At 40.4% G+C, this 20051-nt stretch overlaps 1 protein-coding gene across 41 annotated transcripts in view; it reads left to right on the plus strand.

The window, feature by feature from the left end:
* Nucleotides 1-20051, plus strand: part of TTN (titin) — a 332717-nt gene that overhangs the window by 295080 nt on the left and 17586 nt on the right. For all 41 annotated transcript variants that reach the window (XM_089690388.1, XM_089690411.1, XM_089690396.1 and 38 more), the window contains 28 exons: nucleotides 81-377; nucleotides 895-1482; nucleotides 1567-1869; nucleotides 2146-2442; nucleotides 2677-2964; nucleotides 3052-3351; nucleotides 3446-3748; nucleotides 3855-4160; nucleotides 4247-6013; nucleotides 6097-6390; nucleotides 6658-6945; nucleotides 7055-7354; nucleotides 7436-9502; nucleotides 9605-9907; nucleotides 10794-11099; nucleotides 11205-11495; nucleotides 11585-11884; nucleotides 11977-12282; nucleotides 13063-13368; nucleotides 13453-13734; nucleotides 13854-14447; nucleotides 14531-14818; nucleotides 14911-15210; nucleotides 15343-15645; nucleotides 15859-16161; nucleotides 16250-16834; nucleotides 17163-17468; nucleotides 17554-17853. In XM_089690388.1, coding sequence (XP_089546514.1) covers nucleotides 81-377; nucleotides 895-1482; nucleotides 1567-1869; nucleotides 2146-2442; nucleotides 2677-2964; nucleotides 3052-3351; nucleotides 3446-3748; nucleotides 3855-4160; nucleotides 4247-6013; nucleotides 6097-6390; nucleotides 6658-6945; nucleotides 7055-7354; nucleotides 7436-9502; nucleotides 9605-9907; nucleotides 10794-11099; nucleotides 11205-11495; nucleotides 11585-11884; nucleotides 11977-12282; nucleotides 13063-13368; nucleotides 13453-13734; nucleotides 13854-14447; nucleotides 14531-14818; nucleotides 14911-15210; nucleotides 15343-15645; nucleotides 15859-16161; nucleotides 16250-16834; nucleotides 17163-17468; nucleotides 17554-17853 — 12471 coding nt within the window. The remainder of the gene's footprint in view (nucleotides 1-80; nucleotides 378-894; nucleotides 1483-1566; nucleotides 1870-2145; nucleotides 2443-2676; nucleotides 2965-3051; nucleotides 3352-3445; nucleotides 3749-3854; nucleotides 4161-4246; nucleotides 6014-6096; nucleotides 6391-6657; nucleotides 6946-7054; nucleotides 7355-7435; nucleotides 9503-9604; nucleotides 9908-10793; nucleotides 11100-11204; nucleotides 11496-11584; nucleotides 11885-11976; nucleotides 12283-13062; nucleotides 13369-13452; nucleotides 13735-13853; nucleotides 14448-14530; nucleotides 14819-14910; nucleotides 15211-15342; nucleotides 15646-15858; nucleotides 16162-16249; nucleotides 16835-17162; nucleotides 17469-17553; nucleotides 17854-20051) is intronic.

The following is a 20051-nucleotide window of genomic DNA, read 5'->3' on the forward strand; positions in this document are numbered from 1 at the left end:
TACTGTAGTGTGAAAGCAAGGTTAGGTAGGGAAACTAGTTAAATACTATTCTAACAATCTTTTACGTGTGTGCTCAACAGAGAGACCTAGTCCACCGGAAAAACTTGGAGTAACCAATGTTACAAAGGACAGTGTGTCACTGGCTTGGTCAAAACCAGAACATGATGGAGGAAGCAAAATCCTGGGTTATCTGGTTGAAGCTCTAGAGAAAGGGCAACAAAAATGGGTCAAATGTGCCGTAGTCAAGACAACTCACCATGATATTCGTGGTCTCAAAGAAAATGTTGACTACTTCTTCAGAGTTTTTGCAGAAAATCAGGCCGGTCTCAGTGATCCTAAAGAACTTCTTCTACCTGTAACCGTTAAAGAAAAGCTTGGTGAGTATTTATCACGGTGGCATCTGTATCATTATTTGTTCTTCATATTCTTGATTTTCCAGTATATATAACAAAAAGATGCATTATTAAACTCTAATTTAGAAAATTTCCCACCTTCTCAACAATTCTAAACTAGGGACCATCAAACATAAGCTTTTATATTACCACATAGTGAATTGTATAATATGAATGTTAGTATTACACATTGTATCAAAGAGACTTTTGCCTGCTCCATTATTGTGCTAATTGAACACAAGCTTCGATATATACCTACCTAGAACATGCCTTTTTACATGATTTATTTACTTAAGGTAAATTGCCATTAGGTAACTATATTCTACCACAACCCAACCAAATAAAACTTTGTCACAAATCAAGACAGAGTATTTGTTACTATTTATCATACATAATCTCTAAATATTATAGATACCTTAGCTGTACATGGTATAATAATTCATATTTTGTTTATGTGTCACTAAAATGTGTCTAATTAAAAGTATCTTGCTTCATTTTTCAGAATCACCTGAAATAGACATGAGAGGATATCCAAGTAACACTGTGTATGTCAGAGCAGGTTCAAATCTTAAAGTTGACATTCCAGTTTCTGGTAGGCCTCTTCCTAAGGTGACACTATCCAGAGATGGTCTTCTTGTGAAATCCACTTTGCGATTCAATACTGAGACCACAGCAGAAAGCATCATTATTCACCTTAAAGAAAGTGTTGCTGCTGATGCTGGATCTTATGAATTAACAGCATCCAACTCCAGTGGAACCACTAAGGCCACAGTCAAGATTGTTGTACTAGACAGACCAGGCCCACCAGTAGGTCCTGTGGTCATCAGTGATGTCACTGAAGACAGTATAACACTGCAGTGGGAGCCTCCAGGTTATGATGGTGGAAGTCAGGTTACTAACTACATTGTCCTAAAGAGAGAAACAAGCACTGCTGCTTGGTCTGAAGTTTCTTCTACAGTGGCCAGAAATGTCACAAAGGTCATGAAACTGACCAAAGGAGAAGAATACCAGTTCCGTATCAAAGCTGAAAATCGTTTTGGCATCAGTGACCATATTGATTCTGAGTGTGTAACTGTCAAGCTGCCTTACAGTAAGTTTTTATTAATACCTAAATAGTAGGATCTAAAATTTTTGCTTCACCTTATACACTACTTACACTATGTTTCCTTTTCAGCCATACCTGGGCCACCATCCACTCCATGGGTCAGCAATGTTACCCGAGAGAGCATTACTGTGGGTTGGCATGAGCCAGTCTCTAATGGTGGCAATACAGTTATTGGGTATCACTTAGAAATGAAAGACAGGAACAGTATCTTGTGGCAGAAAGCTAATAAGACAATAATTCGCACAAGTCACTTCAAGGTCACCAACATCAGTGCCGGGCTCATCTATGAATTTAGAGTATATGCTGAAAATGCTGCTGGAATCGGAAAAGCCAGCCATCAATCAGAACCTGTACTAGCAATTGATGCATGTGGTAAGTTATTAGCATATAGGTTTTTGTTTAACGGCAATATTCTGTAAAAGTTGTCAGTTGATTTGAAGTGCTATGTAGCTTTAACTTACAGATTGCCTGCTGTATCACATAGTGTACTCTAACAGAGCAAATCACAAGAATCTCTAACTGCTGTGGCATTCAGATTAACTTTAAATGAATGACAAACAATAACAGCATAACATTTAAACTATGACATGCTACCTACTTTCTGTTAAAGAATAAATATGATTATTAACTCCTGTTTTTCCTTTACAGAGCCTCCTAGAAATGTCCGTGTAACTGATATTACAAAGGTTTCTGTGAACCTGGCATGGCAGAAACCAGCATACGATGGTGGCAGCAAAATCACTGGATACATTGTAGAAAAACGTGACCTACCAAATGGTCGTTGGACCAAGGCCAGCTTCACCAATGTTATTGAGACACAGTTTAGCGTATCTGGATTGACTCAAGGCAATCAATATGAATTCCGCGTCTTTGCCAAGAATGCAGTTGGTTCCATAAGTAACCCATCAGATGTCGCAGGACCCATTACTTGTGTTGACACTTATGGTAAGAACACTTAGAGTAATAACATTTTGGTAAACAGATGCTATAACTGAGTTTCTCAGACTCAGCATTGATGAATATGTTTTTTTACCACATCTTACTTGTTGAGCTAAGACGACATACTTGTAAGAGAGAGTATGCAGCATATATATACTGAAATATAGATATACAGATCAATATACTACACTGGTATTATACTGTGTGTATATATATATATATAATATTATTGTTTTATAGGTGCACCTCAAATAGACGTACCACCAGAGTACACAGATGTTGTGAAATTTAAGGCTGGAGTCGCTGTAAAATTGAAACTTGGCATTTCTGGTAAGCCACTGCCTACTATGGAATGGTTCAAAAATGGAAAAGAAATACAAACAAGTGCTCAAGTATCTATTGAAAGCACCAGTGAGTTTTCATCAGTCATCATTAAAGATGCTTCTCGGATCAACACTGGACTTTATGAGCTAAAACTAAAGAATGCCATGGGTTCTGCTTCAGCTAGCATCCGAGTGCAAATGCTTGGTAGGTTTTTTTTTCTATATTTTCCTAGGTTTTCCTGTGTTTTTAAATTCTTTATTTGATATGTCTGATTTTGTTCTGTCTATATAGACAAACCTGGCCCACCTACTGGACTTATACAGTTCAAGACAGTGACAGCTGAAAAGATTACCTTCTCATGGGAGCCACCTGCTGATGATGGGGGAGCTAAAGTGACCCATTACATTGTAGAAAAGCGTGAAACAAGCAGAGTAGTGTGGTCATTAGTCTCAGAAAAGCATGAAGTATGTTCGATAACCGTCACCAAACTAATTAAAGGAAATGAATATATCTTCCGTGTTAGAGGTGTGAACAAATATGGAGTTGGTGATCCTCTGGAGTCAGAACCTATAATAGCAAGAAATGCATTTGGTATGTAAAACAAATTAGGCTTTATGTAATTATAGTGATGTGAGTTTCGTATAATTATATGATTTGATACTTATAATTCTGTTTTATGTTTTAGTGACACCTGGTCCTCCAAGTATTCCTGAGGTTGCCACAATTACCAAGAATTCTATGACTGTAACCTGGAGCAGGCCTACTGTGGATGGTGGAAGTGACATAAGTGGATATTACCTTGAAAAACGCGATAAGAAGAGCTTAAGATGGTTCAAAGTAATTAAGGAATCCATCCGTGACACCAGACAGAAAGTTTCAGGACTTACAGAAGAGAGTGAATATCAGTTCCGTGTCTGTGCTATTAATGCAGCTGGCCAAGGTCCATTCTCAGATGCATCTGATTTCTACAAAGCAGTTGATCCTATTGGTAATTATTAGCATTATTATTATTTACTATGTGTATCTTTGATGAACTGTTTTTTATATATACTTTAAATACTTAACTACTAAGTAAAACTATTTTTTTTTTAAAGACAAACCTGGACAAGCAACAAAACTCAAGATTGTGGATAGTACCAAATCATCAATCACTCTTAGCTGGACTAAGCCTGTCTTTGATGGTGGTAGCCCAATCACAAGCTACGTTGTGGAAGTCAGGGAAGGAGAGAGTGAAGAATGGACTGTTGTTAGTGCTAAAGGAGAAGTCAGAACTACTGAATATGTTGTTTCTCTTCTTAAACCTGGTGTTGACTACTACTTTAGAGTATCTGCTGTAAATGCAGCAGGCAAAGGAGAGCCTATTGAGATGACTGAACCTACCCAGGCAAAGGACATACTCGGTGTGTAATGCATCAGTGTTTTTGATTTTAGTAACACCGTTAAGTTTTGTTTATTATGCTAATGTTTTCTTTGTTTGTATTTGCAGAGGAGCCTGAGATTGATCTTGACGTTGCCTTGAGAACATCCATTGTGGCAAAAGCTGGTGAAGATGTTCAGTTAATGATTCCCTTCAAAGGAAGACCTACTCCAAGTGTGACATGGAGAAAGGGAGAGAAGAACATTGGTAATGACCCAAGATACAATATTCAGAACACAGAATCTTCAACATTAGTTGATATACCTCAAGTCACCCGCCATGACACTGGCAAGTATGTTCTGACAATAGAAAATGGCGTTGGACAGCCTAAATCTACATTTGTTACAGTAAAGGTGCTTGACACACCAGCAGAATGTCAAAAGCTACAAATAAAGAACGTTGCACGTGGCACTGTTACACTGGTATGGGAGCCTCCACTCATAAATGGCGGAGCTGAAGTCACTAACTATGTAATTGAAAAGAGAGATGCCACTAAGAGAGCTTGGGCAGCTGTCACAACAAAATGTTCTCATACATCATTCAAGATAACTAATTTGTCAGAGAAAACAGCTTACTTCTTCAGAGTTCTTGCAGAAAATGAAAATGGTATAGGAGAACCGTGTGAAACAACAGAGCCAGTGAAAGCATCTGAAATTCCAGGACCAATAAGAGATCTAACAATGAAAGATTCCACTAAAACATCTGTTACTCTTGCTTGGAGCAAACCAGATTATGATGGTGGCAGTCTTGTTAGTGAATATGTATTGGAAAGCAAACTGAAGGATGAGAAAGAATGGTCACATGCAGGAATCAGCAAAGCATGTGAGTTTGAGGTCACTAAACTGAAGGAGCTTTCAGTTATGGAATTCAGAGTTTCAGCTAAGAATGAGAAAGGCCTCAGTGATGGCGTTATTATTGGGCCTATAACAGTTAAAGATTACATTATTACACCTGAAGCTGACATATCTGAAATACTTGGAGGACAAATCACCGTACGCATTGGGCACAATGTACATATTGAGCTACCTTACAAGGGTAAACCTAGACCAACTATATCTTGGTTGAAGGACAATATTCCTCTTAAGGAAAGTGAACAAGTGAGATTTAAGAAAACGGAAGCTAAACTAAGTCTTAGCATCAAGAATGTTAAGAAAGAAAATGGTGGCAAGTACACTTTAATCCTTGATAATGGTGTTGCTCGTAAGTCATATGTAATCACAGTGATAGCACTTGGTCCTCCTTCTAAACCAAAGGGACCTATAAGATTTGATGAGATAAGAGCTGACAGTGTAATTATATCCTGGGATGTCCCAGATGATGATGGAGGAGGAGAAATTACATCATACAGCATTGAGAAGCGTGAAACTTCTCAGACCAACTGGAAGATGGTTTGCTCCAGTGTTGCCAGGACAACTTTCAAGATTCCAAATCTTGTCAAAGGAACAGAGTACCAGTTTAGAGTACGTGCTGAAAACAGATATGGTGTGAGCCCACCACTAAACTCTGCTGATGTTATTGTCAAACATCAATTTAGACCACCAGGCCCTCCAGGAAAGCCAGTTGTTTACAACATTACAAGTGATGGAATGTCTATCACCTGGGATGCACCAGTATATGATGGTGGTTCTGAAATTACTGGCTTCCATGTTGAAAAGAAAGAAAGAAACAGCATACTCTGGCAACGGGTTAATACTACACCTATATCTAACAGGGAATACAGGATTACTGGACTAATTGAAGGTCTGGATTACCAATTCCGTGTATTGGCAGAAAATACTGCTGGCCTTAGCCCAGTAAGTGAGCCAAGCAAATTCACTTTGGCTGTGTCTCCTGTTGGTAAGTAATGCTGAACATTTGATTAATATTTGAACAGATGGAAAACATGACTTTGTAAAACTAATTGCCTTTTTGTGTTTTAGATCCACCCGGAACACCTGACTATATTGATGTCACTAGAGAAACAGTTACTCTCAAATGGACTCCACCACTGCGTGATGGAGGCAGCAAGATTGTGGCTTACAGTATTGAGAAGCGCCAGGGCAACGATCGCTGGCTGAGATGCAACTTTACAGATGTTTCCGAATGTCAGTACACAGTGACTGGTCTAAGTCCAGGAGATCGGTTTGAATTTAGAATCATTGCTAGAAATGCTGTTGGTACAGTCAGCCCACCTTCACAATCTTCTGGATACATCATGACCAGAGATGAAAGCAGTAAGCATTTTACCATTTTTTATCACCAGTTTTTGTAAGACTCTCAAAATAAGCAAGTAATACATGTCTAGTATAATAAATAGAATTGTATATTTCTTCTTCTAAACAAATCAATCTAAGATGTATTTTAAAAAGCAAAGTATATTGTAGAAAAGTCAAGTGATTGATTTTTTTCAGTTCTACCAGTTGTCTACCATGATATTTGCTTTGTTTTCAAAGCAATTTTCTAAGTACAGTAACATTATATTATTTTGTTTTTTTCCATAGTTGCTCCAACTATTGAATTTGGTCCTGAGCATTTTGAAGGACTTACTGTTAAGGCTGGTGAAAGTATCCGAGCTAAAGCTATGATAAAAGGACGTCCAGTGCCTCAGGTTGTTTGGTTTAAAGATGGAAAAGAGATTGAAAAGAAACTTGGAGTTGAAATAAACACTGCAATTGGATATAGTACAATCTTTGTCAGAGATGCAACACGTGATCATCGTGGTGTATACTCTGTAGAAGCTAAGAATTCCTCAGGAACCAAGAAGGCTGACATGACAATAAGGGTGCAAGGTAAGATGAAAATTCATAGTCCACAAGATGTCATGAATATGTCATTTACCATATACCATGTCAAAAAATCAAAACTTTTAATTATATTTCTGAATGCCTTTTTACACAGACACACCTGGGCCTGTAGGTGGACCTATAAGATTCAGCAACATCAGTGGTGAAAAGATGACCTTATGGTGGGATCCACCTGCCAATGACGGTTGTGCTGTAATAACTCATTATGTTATTGAAAAACGTGAGACAAGCAGATTGTCCTGGGCACAAGTTACTGACCAGTGTGAAGCCTGCTCATACACGGTTACAAAATTGATCAAGGGCAATGAATATCAATACCGCATTTCTGCAGCAAATAAGTTTGGTGTTGGCAAACCTCTTGACTCAGATCCAGTTATTGCACAAATACAATACAGTAAGTAGACTATTATTTTATTTCTGGATGAATCATTATACATGACCATTATAATTCATCACTTGCTTGCTTTTTCAACAGCTGTTCCTGATGCACCTGGAGTGCCAGATGCTACTCATATCACTGGTGACAGCATTACTGTAACATGGGCAAGACCAAAATCTGATGGTGGCAATGAAATCAATCATTATATCTTAGAAAGGAGAGAGAAGAAGAGTCTGCGCTGGGTTAAAGTGTCCAGTAAGAAGCCCATCACTGAGACCAGATACAGAGTAACCAGCCTGGTTGAAGGCAATGAATATGAATTCCGTGCAATAGCTGAAAATGATGCAGGTGTTAGTGAGCCAAGCGGAGTGTCTAGGTTAATTAAATGCAAAGAGCCTGTGAATCCACCTAGCGCACCCAGCATTGTTAAAGTAAGTGATACCACAAAGACATCAGTGAGCTTGGAATGGACCAAACCTGCATTTGATGGTGGCATGGAGATCATTGGATACATCATTGAAATGTGCAAGGCTGATCTTGGTGAATGGCATAAAGTCAATGCTGAAGCTGTGGTGGCCACAAAATACACAGTTGTTGACCTCGAGGCTGGTGAAAATTACAAATTCAGAGTCTCTGCAGTTAATGGAGTAGGCAGAGGAGACAGCTGTGAAGTACCTGCTACAGTACAAACTGCAGATAGATTGACATCCCCAGAAATTGATATTGACGCCAACTTCAAGCAGACCCATATTGTTAGGTCTGGTGCAAGCATCCGTCTCTTCATTGCATTCAAAGGAAGACCTACACCAACTGCAATTTGGACAAAACCAGACTCTGACCTTAGTGTGAGAGCTGATATTCATACTACAGACTCATTTAGCACCTTGACTGTGGAGGACTGTAACAGATATGATGCAGGAAAATATACTTTAACTGTGGAAAATAACAGTGGAAGCAAGTCTATTACATTTACTGTTAAAGTGCTGGATTCTCCTGGTCCACCAGGCCCTATTACATTCAAAGATGTCACAAGAGGATCTATTACATTATTGTGGGATGCGCCACTCAATGATGGAGGTGCACGTATACACCATTATGTAGTGGAAAGAAGAGAAGCTAGCCGACGCAGCTGGCAAGTAGTTAGTGAGAAATGCTCTCGACAGATTATTAAGGTTTCAGATCTTCTGGAAGGTCAGCCATACTATTTCCGTGTTTCTGCTGAAAATGAATATGGTGTTGGTGAGCCTTATGAAACACCAGAGCCTATTGTTGCCACTGAAGAACCAGCACCACCAAAGAGATTGGACATTGTAGATACAAGCAAATCTTCAGTAACACTGGCTTGGCTAAAACCTGAACATGATGGCGGAAGTCATATATCTTCCTACCTGATTGAAATGAAACAAAAGGGATCTGACCACTGGATTGAAGCAGGGCAAACAAAACAATTAACTCTGACCATCGATAACCTGATGGAAAATACTGAATACGAGTTCCGTGTCCGTGCAAAGAATGATGCTGGTTATAGTGAGCCAAGGGAAGCCTTCTCATCTGTTATTATCAAGGAGCCTCAGATTGAGCCTACAGCTGATCTTAGTGGTGTCACCAGACAGCTGATTACCTGCAAAGCAGGAAGCAAGTTCACAATTGATATTCCAATTAGTGGGCGTCCAGTACCAAAAGTAACATGGAAACTGGAAGAAATGAGACTCAAGGAAACAGACAGAGTAACCATCAAGACAACAAAGGACAGAACCACTTTGACTGTTAAAGACAGCATGAGAGGTGACTCTGGTAAATACTACTTGACACTTGAAAATACAGCTGGTATCAAAACGTTCACTGTCACAGTAATCGTGATTGGAAGACCAGGTGCTGTCACAGGTCCTATTGAGGTATCTTCTGTATCTGCCGAGTCATGTGTACTGACCTGGGCTGAACCTGAAGATGATGGAGGAACTGAAATCACAAATTACATTGTTGAAAAGCGGGAATCCGGTACAACAGCATGGCAACTGGTTAACTCCAGTGTAAAACGCACACAGATTAAAGTTACCCACCTCACAAAATACATGGAATACACTTTCCGTGTAAGTGCAGAAAACAGATTTGGTGTCAGCAAGCCTCTTGAATCTACTCCTATTGTTGCTGAACATCCTTTTGGTAAGAAAATGTTTGATCTACTTACCTGTAAATTTGTCTTAGTTTTTCTGTTTACTTGAATGTCAGAGTAATAATAAATGACACATCACTCTTATTTATTAGTACCACCAAGTCCACCAACAAGACCAGAAGTATACTCTGTATCTGCCAATGCCATGGGCATTAAATGGGAAGAACCATACCATGATGGTGGAAGCAAAGTTACAGGGTACTGGATTGAAAAGAAAGAGCGCAATACCATCCTATGGGTGAAAGATAACAAAATCCCATGCTTTGACTGCAATTACAAAATCACATCATTGGTTGAAGGTCTGGAGTACCAGTTCAGAGTCTATGCCCTGAATGCTGCTGGCATTAGCAAAGCCAGTGAAGCTTCAAGACCTGTTATGGCACAAAATCCTGTTGGTAAGTTTATACTAGCCAAAAAATGTAACCCTATTGAAATGTCAGGAAAACAACAATCATTCGTTTGACAGTTTAACAGTGCCCAACAGGTATATCAGAATACTTCAAGCTGAGAAAAAAATAGACCTATGTGTGGCCTCCTTAATAGCTTTTCTACAACAAAGAAAGTAGGCAAATGTGCTACTGGGCACACTTACTGCTCCACATTAGAAAATCCCACATCTCACACAGGGCACTTTAGAGCAGAACTGGCTTGTTAAGCCACAACTTTGTAGCACTATGATAAGCATACACTCTTTATAAAATTTCTACCAACTCAGCTTTTTGTTATATACTGTATATACATACAGTATATATTTTGTCTTCTTTTGCCTTGACCTCCGTTACTGTATTGGCCTTATGTATGATGTATATACTCTATTAACAAACACTACTCAGTGTGAAATAAGCCAGATTTCAGGTTTATTTATGCTCTATTATTATTGAATAAAGCTGAATTTATGGAATTTTCATCTGGACTGAAAATATATCATGCATTTGCTTATAATACCAATAGGTTATATTTTGGGTTTAAAAAGCTACTCTTTTAAGATACCTGGTTTGGAGTTCATTATTTCAATGTTCTTAATATGTAAAGAAAAATAGGAGGAAGCATGGTAGTCAATCAGCTTCTAACTTCAGCCTGTTCAATTAAGCTTTGACAATAAAATCTGGAGGCCGATTGGTTTCTATGCAGAGCTGCACCAGATTTTGCACTCTCCAGTTTTAGTAAATAACCCCCTAAATATCAGTGGATTACTGTTTTACATATTGTTCCATGTTACCAACATTCTTCACAGCATAATTTGGTTCTTCTGCAGTATAACCTTTTAAAATTAATTTACAGATCCACCTGGAAAACCAGAAGTGACAGATGTTACAAGATCCTCAGTTTCACTGAGCTGGACTTCTCCACTTTATGATGGCGGTAGCAAAGTTGTTGGCTATATTGTAGAACGCAAGCCATTCAATGAAACTGGAGATGGTCGCTGGCTGAAGTGCAACTACACCACAATTTCGGAAAACAACTTCACTGTCACAGCCCTAAGTGAAGGAGAAGTTTATGAATTCCGTGTACTTGCTAAGAATGCCTCTGGTGTAATAAGTGCCCCATCACAGTCTACAGGTGCTGTAACTTGCAAAGATGAATACTGTAAGTATACACATTATAATATAGAACATTGCCAATGGTCCAAGTGAGTTACCCTATGCTATTACATTTTTCCTTATTAATAACAATTTTAAATGTTACTTTTAGCACCACCCAAAGCTGAACTTGACAGCAAACTTCAAGGAGATATTGTTACTGTAAGAGCTGGTTCTGATCTTGTACTTGATGCATCTATTGGTGGAAAACCTGAACCAAAGGTCTTCTGGTCAAAGGGAGATAAAGAACTTGAGCTCTGCGAGAAGATCAATCTACAATACACCAGCAAACGTGCTCTAGCAATTGTTAAGTTCTGTGACAGAAGTGATACTGGCAAATATACTCTGACAGTTAAGAATGCAAGTGGAACCAAATCCGTTTCTGTTCTTGTCAAAGTACTTGGTAAGTATTCTTACAGAAATCTCTATGCAGTATGTATCAGAACCACCATAATGAAAATAATTAACATTTGTTCATATTCTTCTGTTAAGACTCTCCGGGTGCATGTGCAGGAAAGATTACTATCAGTAGAGTAACAGACGAAAAATGCACACTTGCTTGGAATCCACCACAAGAAGATGGTGGTGCCGAGATCACCCACTACATTGTGGAAAGACGTGAAACTAGCCGCCTCAACTGGGCAATTGTGGAACCTGAATGCCAGACACTTTCATGCAATGTGACAAGACTGATTAAGAACAATGAGTATATATTCCGTATAAGAGCAGTAAACAAATATGGACCAGGTATCCCACTGGAGTCTGAACCCATTATTGCAAGAAATTCATTCAGTAAGTAGCAACATCCACACTGTAAAAATATATGCATGTCACTTTTCCACATTAGAAATTACTACTTATTTAATATTCCTCTTTCAAAACAGCTATCCCATCACCACCTGGTGCACCAGAGGAAGTTGGTGTTGGAAAGGACCATGTAATAATTCAGTGGCTCAAACCAGAATCAGATGGTGGCAGTGAAATTAACACTTACATTGTTGATAAACGAGAGAAAAAGAGTGTGAGATGGACAAGAGTCAACAAAGACTATACTATTTATGACACACGTCTAAAAGTTACTAACTTACTTGAAGGAAGTGAATATCAATTCCGTGTTAGTGCAGTAAATGCTGCTGGAAACAGCGAACCTAGTGATTCCTCTCCATACATCCTGTGCAAAGAACCTTCATGTAAGATTTAATTTATTTTTATATACACGTAGAAATTCTTCACAAAAATATTTTTATTACAAGACTGAAAAATAGAACACTTACTTGTAATTTCAGAGAAGCTGTAAATAAATAAATTTAATGGCTGTCATTGCTGACCTCCTTTTGAAAACACTAGCATGCAGCAGGTAAAGTCAGAGTGAAGTCCGAACTCACAATTAGCATACTTGTCTCAGGTCAGCGACTCAGAAAGTTTGGATATTGGATCAACATGGCATCAAGGCAGCTAGTGTATTCCTTAGTACAGGTTTCCTTTAATACAAACACATAAAGAACTTGAAGTTGAAATTTTACCTTAGCAAACATGATGAATGCCTACTTGACACTGGTACTATGACTGCAAACTATTAGAGGATAGAAAATGATGAGAAGTCTCTCCAATAGGAGCACAGATAAAAGCACAAACACATTTTAGTAGAGTGAGGAAAGGTTGAAATTTTTCAAACGTTTTTAATCTATCTTTACCTTCCTGTCCAATTGAGGAAAGTTTATCCCATTTTTTGCATAGATAACAGGGGAGTAAGTGAGGCAAAATCTCCCGACTGAGTGAAATTTAAAACCTGACAGGAATGTTCTCCCCACTCCATCCAAATATACAGATAGGGACTAAAACTCGAAATGTTCTTTAATTTAGCAAATGTTCTGTTCAAGATCAGCCCTCTATAGACCAGTTTGATTGATTGTTATAAAGGTATATTTTTACTTAGGTACATTAATAATTGAATTTCACTGTATTTTCAGATGCCCCAGCAGCCCCATCTGTTCCAAGAGTTGTGGACACCACAAAAACCAGCATCAGCTTGGCATGGTCTAAGCCTTTGTATGATGGAGGTGCTGATATTTTAGGCTATGTTCTTGAGGTACAAGAAGAAGGTACTGAGCAGTGGTATAGACCACATACAACTGCCCTCCTTAGAAATCCAGAGTTCACCCTAACAGGCCTAAAGACAAGCCATAAATACAAATTCAGAGTTGCTGCTTCCAATGCAAATGGCACAAGTGACTTCAGTGAATCATCTGCTGAAATTGAACCAGTTGAAAGAATAGGTATATATATATATTTATAAATAATCAACTTTGTGATCATTGCAATGTGATGACCTACATTAACTTTTGCCTTATTTTTGTTAGAAACTCCTGACCTAGAACTTGCTGATGACCTTAAGAAGATTGTTACAGTCAGGGCAGGTGGCTCATTGCGTCTCATGGTATCTGTTTCTGGAAGGCCATCTCCTGTTATCACCTGGAGAAAGGAAGGTGTTGACCTAGCAAGCCGAGCCATGATTGATATTACAGACAGCTATACTCTCCTTGTGGTTGAGAAAGTAAACAGATATGATGCTGGAAAATATGTTATTGAGGCAGTTAACCAGTCTGGCAAAAAATCTGCAACAGTTGTTGTCAAAGTTTATGGTAAGATACAAATTTAAATTAGCTAATATCCAAACGATGAATATGTTCTAACTATCTGTGTCAAGTGTAAATGCCTTACAGTTCTAAAACATTTAAACTTGTGTTTACTCACTTCATAGATTCACCTGGCCCATGCAGTGCGGTGAAAGTCAAAGAAGTTTCAAGAGAATCTGTCACAATTACTTGGGATGTGCCTGCTTTGGATGGTGGAGCCCCAGTAAACAATTATATCATTGAAAGGCGTGAAGCTGCTATGAGAGCCTTCAAGACTGTTACTACAAAATGTAATAAGACCATTTACAGAATCAGTGGACTTCAAGAAGGCCTGATGTACTACTTCAGAGTCTTGCCAGAGAACATATATGGAATTGGTGAACCATGTGAAACATCTGATGCAGTTTTAGTGTCCGAAGTCCCAATGGTGCCACAGAAACTTGAAGTAGTTGACATTACTAAATCGACAGTGGCTCTTAAATGGGAGAAGCCTCTCCACGATGGAGGTAGCAGACTCACAGGTTATGTAATTGAAGCTTGCAGAGCTGGCACAGAGAAATGGATGAAGGTGGCAACACTGAAACCAACAGTTCTTGATTATACTATCACATCACTTAATGATGGTGAACAATATTTGTTCAGAGTGAGAGCACAAAACCAGAAGGGTGTATCTGAACCACGGGAGATAGTAACTGCAGTGACTGTAAAAGACCAGAAAGGTACAGTAGAAATCAAATTTTATAACCTATGACTGTATGTCGTTGCATAAAGCAACTTACTTTGTTTTTGTGTCTTATTATAGTGCTGCCATCCATTGATCTTGCTGGAATACCTCAGAAGACTCTGCATGTACCATGTGGCAGACCAATTGAGCTTGCCATACCTATACATGGACGTCCACCTCCAGCAGTTGCATGGTTCTTTGCTGGTTCCAGGATAAAAGAAATTGACCGTGTTAAGATTGAAACTGTAAATAAAGTAGCTAAACTAACAATTAGAGAGACCACAATCAATGACACAGGAGATTATACACTTGAACTTAAGAACACAACTGGTACAGTTACGGAGACAATTAAAGTTATCATTCTTGGTGTGTATATATCAAGATATGTTATCTTGTTCTTTTTGATTTTTTTGGGTCGATCACAGTGGTAAATATAATTACTGTTTTTGTCACTACAGACAAACCTGGACCTCCTGTTGGACCAATTGTCATTGATGAAATTGATGCCACTTCTGTTTCTATTTCTTGGGAGCCACCACTGATGGATGGTGGTGCTACAATCAGTGGCTATGTTGTGGAACAACGAGATGCTCACCGTCCAGGATGGTTACCTGTTTCTGAGTCTGTTACAAGAACAATGTTCAAATTTACTAGGCTCACTGAAGGCACAGAATACGTATTCAGAGTAGCAGCTACCAACCGCTTTGGCATCGGCTCGTTCTTGCAGTCAGAAGTTGTAGAGTGCAAGAGCAGAATAAGTAAGTAACATATACAGTTCTGATTTCTAACATGACCTCATGTTACAATGGAATAGTATACATATATTTGTCATTAATCATTTGTAAATGAGGATTGTTATCTCTTGTTTAACTATTTCTGCCTTTTATCAGGTATTCCTGGACCACCTGAGACTCCACAAGTGTTTGATGTGTCCCGTGATGGCATGACTATTACTTGGAATCCACCAGATGAAGATGGAGGATCCCAGATTGTTGGTTACATTGTGGAACGCAAAGAGGTCAGAGCTGATCGTTGGGTGCGTGCAAATAAAGTAGCAGTGACAATGACACGCTACAGATCTACTGGACTTATTGAAGGCTTGGAATACGAGCATCGTGTTACAGCTATAAATGCAAGAGGAACTGGAAAGCCAAGTCGTCCTTCTAAATCTGCAGTTGCAATGGATCCAATAGGTAAATGAAATGGAAAATGTAAATATACAGCTTATCTTTCCATGCACATTATGTTGAAAAGATCAATATCTCAAACAGCCTAGTCTAAACAATGTATATTTTATGTCATAACACCTCTTTGAACACTTTGTACAATTCAGTAAAATACAATTTTAGTTATATGATTACTGTTACTGTATTGTGATTCATGTAACTTTAACTTGTGTTTTACAGCTCCTCCTGCCAAACCTCAGAATCCTAGAGTTACTGACACTACAAGAACATCCGTTTCTCTGGCATGGAGTCCACCAGAAGAAGAAGGAGGGTCTAAGGTCACTGGTTACTTGATTGAAATGCAAAAGGTTGACCAATACGAATGGACCAAATGTAATACTACTCCAACCAAGATATGTGAATACACACTTACGCACCTTCCACAAGGAGCAGAATACAGGTTCCGTATACTTGCATGCAATGCTGGAGGACCTGGGGAACCAGCTGATGTTCCAGGAACTGTCAAAATCACTGAAATGCTTGGTAAGATATTTTAACTGCATAATAAGTTTTAATAATTTGCTTAATAAGCCAGTGAAAAATGTGCATAAACATGTATTTCCATTTCTAGCATATCCTGACTATGAACTGGATGAAAAGTACCAGGAAGGTCTTGTTGTAAGACAAGGCAGTGCAGTTAGGATCACAATACCAATAAAAGGGAAGCCTATCCCAGTTTGCAAATGGACCAAGGAGGGCCGGGATGTAAGCAAGAGAGCTATGATTGCTACTTCTGATACACACACTGAACTCGTCATCAAGGATGCTGTCAGAGAGGACTCTGGAACCTACGACCTATTGCTTGAAAACAAATGTGGCAAAAAGGCAGTATATATTAAAGTTAAAGTTATTGGAAGCCCAGACCCACCAGTAGGTCCTCTGGAATATGATGACATACAGGCACGCTCTGTAAGAGTAAGTTGGAGAGCTCCTGCTGATGACGGTGGCTCTGATATCTTTGGGTACATTGTTGAAAGACGAGAAGTTCCAAAAGCAGCTTGGTATACAGTTGATTCAAGAGTAAAGGGAACATCTTTGGTGGTCAAGGGACTTAAGGAAAATGTTGAATATCATTTCCGAGTTTCATGTGAAAACCAGTATGGCATTAGTCATTCACTAAAATCAGAAGAACCTGCTGTACCGAAGACACCTTTGAGTAAGTATTAATGTTAATATCATTAAACATTTACAGCAACATTAATGTCTTATGTTTAAGGTACAACTACAGATTTATTTAAAATCAAATCCAAAAGTAATATATTACAAGAATATCACAGCATGGATGAGGTCAGTGCCAGTGTTCCAAACAATATGACAAACCAGCCACCTCTTTGTGAGTAGGCAAATGGAAGATGTCTTTTCTGATATTCCAGGAGGTTTTCTTAGTAGCAGATCCCTATAAAGTAATAACAAACGCTGTGAAATATATGCTGATTCATGAACATGAATGAACACGTTATAATTATGCACCATTTGAACTGCAGATGTACCAGAGCCTCCAAGCAATGCTCCAGAAATTGTTGATGTGACAAAGAGCTCAGTCAGCTTGTCTTGGTCTCGTCCCAGAGATGATGGTGGTTCTCGTGTCACTGGATACTATATTGACCGCAAAGAGACAACTACAGATAAATGGGTTAGACATAATAAGACCCATATTACTACAACTATGTACACCATCACTGGACTTGTACCTGATGCTGAATATCAGTTCCGTATTATTGCACAAAATGACATTGGTTTGAGTGAAGCAAGTCCATCCTCTGACTCAGTGGTTTGCAAGGATCCATTTGGTAAGCAAATTACATCTTGGTAACATTTTTAAACAATATAATATAAGCCATTGCCACAATACTAAAATTTCCTCATTTTCCACAGATAAACCAAGCCAACCAGGTGACATTGAAATAACATCTGTATCAAAGGACAGTATAACAATACAATGGGAAAAACCAGAGTGTGATGGGGGAAAAGAGATACTTGGATACTGGGTTGAATACCGCCAGTCTGGAGACAGTGCTTGGAAGAAATGTAATAAAGACCGTATCAAAGACAGGCAGTTTACTATGGGTGGCTTATTGGAAGCTACTGAATATGAATTCAGAGTTTTTGCAGAAAATGAAACTGGTATCAGCAGACCTCGCAGAACAGCAATGACTGTGAAGACTAAACTTACCTGTGAGTTTGACTTCCAATATTAAAAAAAAAGTTTCATCATAATATTATTATTTATTATTATACAGTATTTATAAAGCGCCAATAGTTCGCTCAGCGCTGTACATTACAGAGGGGAACAGAACATGTGACAGAACAATACCAATACAATGCAAAACATGAGGGGATCGAGGGCCCTGCTCTTTCGAGCTTACAATCTAGGAGGGAGGGGATGGTGGCACAGGAGGAGATAGCTGTGGGGGATGGAGTGGTAGGAAGAGTGGAGGAGGACGGCAAGTTAGCAGGGGGCGGGGTAGGCTTCCCTGAAGAGATGGGTTTTCAGGGTGCGCCTAAAGGAGAGGAGAGTAGGTGATAATCTGATGGGTTGGGGCAGGGAGTTCCAGAGGATGGGTGACACCCTGGAGAAGTCCTGGAGGCGGGCATGGGAGGAGGAGACCAGGGAACTAGAGAGAAGGAGGCCTTGTGAGGAGCGGAGTGTGCGTGCTGGGCGGTACTTGGATATTAGGTCAGTGCGCAATCGGAAGCCAGTGGAGGGATTGGCAGAGGGGGGTGGCGGAAACGGAGCGGTTGGAAAGGTGAATGAGTCTGGCAGCCGTATTCAGGATGGACTGAAGCAGGGATAGCCAGGGGCGAGGCAGGCCAGTGAGGAGGGAGTTGCAGTAGTCGAGTCGTGATATGATGAGGGAGTGGATGAGCTGTTTAGTGGTTTCTGGAGTTAGGAACGTGCGGATTTTGGCGATGTTGTGGAGGTGGAGTCTGCACGAGTTTGTTAAAGAGTGGACTTGGGGCTGGAAGGATAGGTTGGAGTCCAAAATGACACCAACTACTCTGGCCTGCGGGGCGGGTTTGATGGTGGCGTTGTTGGACATGATGGAGAAGTCAATGGGGGGTGGTGACCGGGCTGGAGGGAAGACAAGAAACTCGGTTTTGGAGAGGTTCAGTTTAAGGAAGTGGAGCGACATCCAGTCTGATATGTCGCTCAACAGGTGTGTGATTCGGGCGGAGACCGAGGGGGTGAGGTGGGGGGTTGAGAGATAGATTTGTGTGTCGTCGGCATAGAGGTGGTAGTTGAAGCCGTGAGAGTGTATGAGAGGGAGGAGGTGTAGATGGAGAAGAAAAGGGGCCCGAGGACAAAGCCTTGAGGGACCCCAACAGAGAGGGGGAGTGAGGGGGAGGTGGTAGCATTATAGGTAACACTGAAAGAGCGTTGTGACAGGTAGGATGAGAGCCAGGAGAGAGCAGAATCTCTGAGGCCGAGGGAGTGTAGTTTTTTGAGGAGGAGGGGGTGGTCGACTGTGTCAAAGGCCGCAGAGAGGTCAAGGAGTAGGAGCACTGAATAGTGGCCATTAGCTTTGGCGGTTAGCAGGTCGTTGGAGAGTTTGAGTAAGGCAGTTTCGGTGGAGTGTAGGGGACGGAAGCCGGACTGTAGGGGATCGAGGAGGTTGTTGTCGTTGAGGTGAGAGCATAGGCGGGTGTAGACTAGGCGCTCGAGGAGTTTAGATGTAAATGGGAGCAGGGAGATGGGTCTGAGGTTGTTCAGGTCATTGGGGTCCAGGGAGGGTTTTTTAAGTATGGGCGTGATGTGTGCATGTTTCAGAGGGGAAGGGAAAGTGCCGGAGGAGAGATTGAAGATGTGGGCGAGGGAGCGTAGGATGGAGGGGGAGGGAGGTTGTAGGAGTTGTGAGGGGATAGGGTTGAGGGGGAAGGTGGTGAGGCGGGCATCAGAGAGGATCTTGGAGACTTCTTCGATGGTAGTAAGGTCAAAGGTGCGGAGTGTTGGGGGAGCTTCAGTATGAGGAATGTAGGGTGGAGTGGGAGAGGAGGTCAGAGCAGTGGTGGGGCCGTGGGAGAGGGGTGTAGAGGGGGTAGCTGAGTGAGGGGGAAGGGGGTTGGAGGGAGTTTGAGCAGCGACAAAGTCCCTGTGGGTTATGTCGAGGGGGAGGGGGGATGAGGGGGTAGCTGTGTGAGAGGGGATGGGTTGAGAAGGCGTGTGAGTTGCGGCAATGTCCTTGCGAATTGTGTCAATCTTGTTTTTGAAGTGATTGGCAATCTCAAGGGCAGTGAGTGAGGTGCTGGGTGGAGGTGGGGGTGGCGAGAGTAGAGAGTTGAAGGTGGAGAAGAGTCGGCGAGGATTGGAGGAGAGGGCCTTGATGAGGGTCAGGAAGTAGGCTTGTTTGGCAGTATGGAGGGAGGAGGTGTAG

This window comes from Staurois parvus, unplaced genomic scaffold (genome assembly GCF_062004578.1).
Source record: "Staurois parvus isolate SC_StPar_1 unplaced genomic scaffold, SC_StPar_1.0 ptg000530l, whole genome shotgun sequence".
In the NCBI taxonomy this organism is placed as follows: Eukaryota; Metazoa; Chordata; class Amphibia; order Anura; family Ranidae; genus Staurois; species Staurois parvus.